The sequence below is a fragment of the Conger conger genome, chromosome 6, assembly GCF_963514075.1.
Source record: "Conger conger chromosome 6, fConCon1.1, whole genome shotgun sequence".
NCBI classification, from domain to species: domain Eukaryota; kingdom Metazoa; phylum Chordata; class Actinopteri; order Anguilliformes; family Congridae; genus Conger; species Conger conger.
The window spans coordinates 28,241,026-28,247,675 of record NC_083765.1 but is presented as its reverse complement, the minus strand read 5'-3'; the positions used below and the strand labels follow the sequence as shown (position 1 = coordinate 28,247,675).

Below are 6,650 nucleotides of genomic sequence, written 5' to 3'. Positions count from 1 at the left end.
CATGCACCTGAGCCAATAGGTAAGGTTGCTACAGTACTGGCTAAAATGATTGAACTCAATTTAGTCCAGGATTAAATCCATGTCTGTGAAACTCTTTCATTGTGGGGTTTTCTCCATTTTGGCAGTTTTGGCAGTGAGTGTTGCCCAAATTAGAAAAAAAAGTTTTGTTCTGATTATCATAATTTTGAGGGAACATTATTCTGAAGGATTGCCTCAATGTATTGCAAGTGCTGCTTGGTGTTTCAGGGTTTCAGACAGAAGAAATGAAGAAACAGAGCCCAGCTTCATTATTAACACAAGTGTATTTTACTTACGCAAGCAAATATGTTCCTACAGTTCAGAAAAAAAAGCCACCGTCAAGCTGTTGGGACATTTATGTACAAAACAGCCTGCTACAAAGCATTCTTTGTGAAAGTACAAAAGACTAATATGAGCAGCTGAAAAGCATGGCCAGATTAATACTGAATACGCAACATCATTACAAGTATCAGGTTAAGACATGGTTTGAAAATCATCACAAACTATATAAAGACACAAATCAAACACTACAACCTAGTAAAGATATTCAGCGTAATACTGTTAGCGCCGTAACTGTTATATCGCACATTTAAGAAAACAGTTGACCCAGCAAGACAGTCGAAGTGTATAAAAAAAGAAACAGAAAATACTTTTGAATCCGTAAACTATTACCATTTAAATGCATAACCATGCCACAATTAACATCTAGAGTCACGGTCTTTACCTACATTAATACAAGTTTGGTTAAAAAACAATGCTGCAAGACTAGTAACTGCACAGAGATTCATCTCTGAATTGGATAAAAATGCACTTACACCAAGAAAGAGCTCACAATGGTTCAATAAGTGCACAAAACTAGCTTTTTGAAACACTGACAAAACAGGTATTGTCAGGCAACAAAATTATGAGACACTGTACTGCAGTTATAAGTAGGCAAGACAGATCCAAAACATCAAGTTTGGTCCATAATCAAGAATAATATATATATTTATACTTTTTTTTTTAAAGTGACATTTAATGTCGTTTAGTAAGTAGCTTAACAACCAAGTTTTGTTTCTTTCTATGTGTGATATCCGCCTTTTCCTTGTGGAGGTCCAAGACCACCACAGGGAAGTCACCCACACAAGATTTTTTCACAATTTAAACTGACTGGTAACTTGCAGAAGAATATCACCCAAATATAACCACTGAGATGTGTTTTATGCTCTTATGAAATGACCTGAAATTGAAGTGTTTGAACATATATGTATAGAATTTATATAGAGATATATATACAGTGCAGAATACTGACAAAAAATACTTTGCTTTTAAAAAGTCTTGCTTGAAACAAATAAACAAAAACATTGTAAAATGGTATTTGCATGTGACTGTATGACTTGGATGAAAAAGCGTGGTTTTATGTACAGAGTCTGTCCGAGACAAATCCTAAAAAAGCCGATCTTTCTGAAAAAAATTATTCTGTATCCTGTCCTCTTTGACATCATCATCATCATCATCATCATCATCGTTATCTTACCACTTCAGCAATCATTACCCATCAGTCTCACACAAGCTGACACTATCAAAGACAAATGTCAGTGCCATTACAGACTTAACACAGTTGGTAAACAGCTATTTTTTCTGGCAGTTAGGCCAAGCTACAGTATGACAGTATGAAAAAAGTCACTTTAAGGTTCTTTTTTTAAAAATCGCTGGCACTCTTATCCAATACAGAATTTGCTGGAAAAGAATCTGTACATTTATACTGTTGATGCTCATCACAGGGCAGCTTGTGTTATTCACCTGTAAATGATACCTGTAAAAAGTTTGGTCAGAATTTGGTCTTTTAATCAAAAGGTGTATCTGAGTGGAGCCCTGTAAAATGAGACCTTCTTTAAAAACATACAAATCAGTTACACAATGGTGAAAAACGGTCTAGATACCCATCACCCCACCACCACCCCACCCCGCCAACATGAGCATAAATAAATATCACCAGGAACACTCAATGACATTAATAATTAAATGGTAAAATTCAGAAATAGTTAGAATTAGGATTGTAAGTCACTCGCATAAAAATTAAATAAAAAGATAAAACAAAACAATTCACTGTCTCTGAAGTGAAGTCAAAGGTACTGGTGCAATTAGGAGAAGAAGAACAAGAGGATGAGGAGGAAGAAAAGAAATATGTAATTGTCTTCACCAGGAGCGTCGTCAGGGTGACCTACAAGCCCCGCCCAGAGACAATCCTGTGACACACTCTTAAGCTCAGTGAACGACATTGAACCCAAACCCCCCACCCACCCCATCAACCCCGAAAAAACCAAGCAAAGCAGAGACAGGCGTGCACAAATGTGTGTGTGTTTATGTGTGTGTGTATGTATGCGTGCGGGTGTGTGTGTGTGTGTGTGTGAATGTGCGTTTTATGTGTAGGCGTTGAGTCGCTCTTTGGAGCGGGTGGAGTGGATGTCATGGAGTTCCTGCTCCTCCTTAGATTTGATATCCTCGTACTTTTGCATCCTGCATGCATCTTTCACATAAGCCCAGTTGGCAGAAAGCACCATGAGGTAATGCACCTGCAAGACACAAGCGTTAGGGATAGTTAGCATTAAGCTAGCCACGGACGTAGCGCACATAAGCTCCACTTCACACAAGAAATAAAAAGTCAATTTAGGCACGCATTAATAAGAAATAATGTCAGCTAGCACACAATTATTATCCATTAATTTATACAAAAAGTATGAACTGAAGGGGTGGGCAGGTTAAGTGCATTAGTGAATTATGGAGTAAAACCGCGTATGTTTGGGTGTGTCAGCCGGGTGCTAGCAAGGGGAAACGGCAGGCTGGGGTCAGTGCACATAAAGCCATTGAGCCTGCAGTTAGCAGTCTTTTAGCCCAGGCGGCATTAAGAATGTGCTAGCCTCCCGGTCTTCCTTAAGGCCACGACATGGTGAGCCTCGACTCTTCTTGACAGTTAAGTGTGTCCTGAGCTGGCCCCCGCCACGATGGCGGAATTTCCCTTTAGAACCGCGTGCAGTATTTCCCCACAGTGTGCGACTTCAGGGTGACAAAGTTTCGGATCAGAACTGAAACAGCCATCACCTGTTAACCGGTGGGAGACAATGACAGGAGAGAAGACAGGAGATTAATGCGGTAAAGGAGGCTCCACCGTCTCTTGATTCAACATCACCGAAACAATGCCACGAGCTAACTTATGTTCGGCCTCATTGACCTGACGCTTCCAGGCTACTTCTTTCAAAATGGACAGGTTGACTATGAAGCAGCTCTATCATCGATCGCTAAACAAAAGCACTTTGACACGCCTTTAGAAAATGTTCCTTGTAGTACTTTTCATGGCCACAGAGGGGGGTTTTGTGAAAATGCACACCGATGAACGAAGATGCACAAAAGGTATGATGTAATTAAATAAAGAATGCAGAATAAAATCTCACCTTTGTCAATATATTTATCACACATGCACACACTCTTGCACATACAAATATTAATTAATATGCATGTATATATGAAAATATTCCATACTAAATAATAATACAAATCTCATGTATGTGCATATACAATTTATGTGTTATCAAACAACCTAAATTAATAAAGCACATTCTACATATGCATCTAGTACTAGTTTCAGAGGAAAGCGACACTCGATTTAAAATTTGCACTAGACAGTCAAAGACATAGGTGTAAGCCAGCAAAGAGAGTAGTGTTTCACGCCCTTGTGTTTCTGAGAAGATCCAGCAGATGGCGATAAGGGACACAGCGCTGAACCAGGGCTTTGCCTCATAAGGCATTGTCTGCTCCCAGCCCTCGGCTATCATTGCCTTTATCAGCTGTGAGGATCTCCCATCAGTGTTTCCTCACCTCCAGTCTCATCTCAGTCAGACAACTGAAGGGGCTGAACAGATAAGACGCAAGATCCAGACAGAGACCGAAGCTCTGCTGTCATTTTATCCCGCTAAATTAGGTTAAATCACCATGACTGTGGATTGGGCGAAATCTTATTCTGAGCTTCATCTCACTGTTATTCAATAATATTGTCAGATTTTTAGGGATTTGACCTGATTTTACTTATCATTCGAACACAAACCCACAAGTGTCCAGTCAAAAACCAGCAATCCAGGCTTGTGTTTCTTGCATTCAGAATGCAACACCACCAGTGGTGGGCAACAGGCTCATATTTTCTGACTTTTGATTGGATCTAATCAGCCATAACCATAATCTCATAACCCCTGGTTGTGGACACAGGATGGGCTAGACAATCATAGTTTAGCTACATGTTGATTTTGAGGGGTGAGCTATTCATGTTTGCCCAATAAAAACTCAATGGCACAAAAACAATGAACAAAAACTGTGACTAATGACAATATACTACGCAGGGAATAGTCAAAGATATATCATGCATTTAGACTTAATGTCTCCTCCTCCAGTTAAACCAGTCTCCATTTTGATTGGGTAAAAGCTTCCTTCTTAATTCCTTCAAATGTTCTAGTTTAAACGATTAGTAATTGTTTGCATTCAATGACATAATGTGAGACTAATAATTACATTCCCTGTTGCCTGTAATCGAGAGGACACACCTGCTTATGTTACATTCCTGAGCAAGTTCATCAAATTAATGTATATGGAAATCCTTGCTGTTTATTAATCTGTATCTCATTACTGCAATTATATGACTGACTAATCTTTCACTGGACATGGAACATAAATGTCCTACTATATGCCATAATCATCCTGATTCAGATATTCTGAATGACCAACAAGAGCCAATGAGACAACAAGGAAAATAGTATTTGTGGCTTCATAACATTGTTAAAATGTTATATTTTCAAGTTGTGCTCTATAATTGTACCTTGGACACCAGGACCTGCAAATTAAGTGTGCCTTAAGCCAGTGTGCGTGTGCGTGTGCGTGCGTGTATGTTTAATTATGCACAGTGAATTTAATGAATGTGTAGCTAATGTCATAATTTCTCATGCTATGTATTCTAAAACCAGTCACCTGTTATCACATTCGTATTCATTCAAGCCTGTGGCTGTGACTAATTTAATAAAATGAGTTTATTTTACAGTTAAATATTCATCATATGTACTGTATTTGTCCTTTTGTCAATGAAGCAAAACGAGCTGTGGATAGGATATGACATGGATATGGTGTTCCCTGTGCTGAAGGCTTGATGTCAGCACATTCGGTCTGATGAAGGGTAACAGCGCAGACCTGTGCCAGGGCAGAGCGTCAGTCACAGAGTGTCCATTTTATCCTCCAGGAGCTTACAGTCATTTTCTCTCTGATTTACTGCCCAGTAACAAGTGGCTATCCAGGCAATTATTTCAGATGCAATAAATCAATTTTGCCGAATGGGTCATCATTTGCTCTGTTTGCGTTTGCGATGGTGTGCAGGGTACGAACCAAACCACACCCAGGACCCCAATCACATTCTTTTTTCGTTTCACGCTCGGATGTGGTCAAAATATGCTTTTTTTGGTTTTTAATATAATTAGTTTTGTCTCCAAAGATTTATTTTTGCAAATGTGCTCTAATTAAAATTTCAAGCCATCATCCATGACTACAGACTGCCATCTCTCTCGTAGAAGATGGCTCCTTGCAATCACTTAGCAAGAGCCATGTTTTCAACAAGCTCCTTTCTTCTCACAGTTTCCATGGCAACCGCTCGCCATGCATTTTCAAAGCCCAGCCTCTCTCTCTCTCACAGACGGGGAGCAGTCTTCCTCCTCTCGCCGCACGGAAACATTTCCTACCCTCCCTTTTTCTTTCCACAGCCTGACACAAGGCAATTCCTTCCCTGCTAATAGCTTACAAATTAGCATTAATGTGGACACACTAGCACCTACTTCAACGCTAACCTTTCACCCGAACCGTAATATTTCCCGTTACACTAAATCCAAACAACGGGATTTAATTTATCCTCGTTACCAACCGGGCATGCCTTTTTATCATACCGCATGTTCCATTAAACAACACGGTAAAATACATTAACCACACAATGGGTTGTCTCAAGTGCTTCATTGAAACCATACAGTATCTTTATGTGTTCAGACGGGTGTGAAATATGGGAGCGGCCGTGCTATCTCACGACAGCAATGGAGGCGCGCCAGGCTGTACAAAGCTGGAGAGATAAAGAGAGCGATGAATTCCTGACACTCACCATGGCGATGACCGCCGCCCCGGCCCCAGCCAGGGCACAGATGAACAAGTGGAACGTCAGGTCCAACTGGAAGATGAGCAGAGAGGGGAACGCGACATTAGTGAGAGGGTGACACCGGAACACCATGCATCAGTCATGGTGGTGCTTTGGGTGACGAGGATGAAGAGGCATGGGGAACAAAATGTAATGAATCACATCAGATCAGAGAGCATCCAGACCCAGGCATGAGACGCCCTGATGTACAACACACCCTGAGAAACACATGCACAGTGGAGGTACATTTTTCTTTTTTTAAGGAACAAATTTGCCAAATCTACCCTGAAAGTACAATAATGTTCAATTTGGATGCTAATAAGTACCTATTACAAGCAAAGAAACATGCTGTATGAATGAATTATGTACTGTATTGCTGGCTGGGAGTACAATTATATGTACCTATAGAGCACCAGCCCAGTGCCTTTATAGGCACTTTTTC

General features: G+C 40.2%; 1 protein-coding gene across 3 annotated transcripts in view; it reads right to left on the bottom strand.

The window, feature by feature from the left end:
* Positions 1-283: 283 nt before the first annotated feature.
* gpm6ab (glycoprotein M6Ab) overlaps positions 284-6,650 on the bottom strand; it is a 54,986-nt gene continuing 48,619 nt past the window's right edge. For 2 of the 3 annotated variants that reach the window (XM_061246318.1, XM_061246317.1), the window contains exons 6-7: positions 6,176-6,241; positions 284-2,573 (exon numbers count right to left, since the gene is read on the bottom strand). In XM_061246318.1, the coding sequence (XP_061102302.1) occupies positions 2,421-2,573; positions 6,176-6,241 (219 nt within the window). In that variant the 3' untranslated portion in view covers positions 284-2,420. The other variant, XM_061246319.1, reaches the window with a different exon arrangement.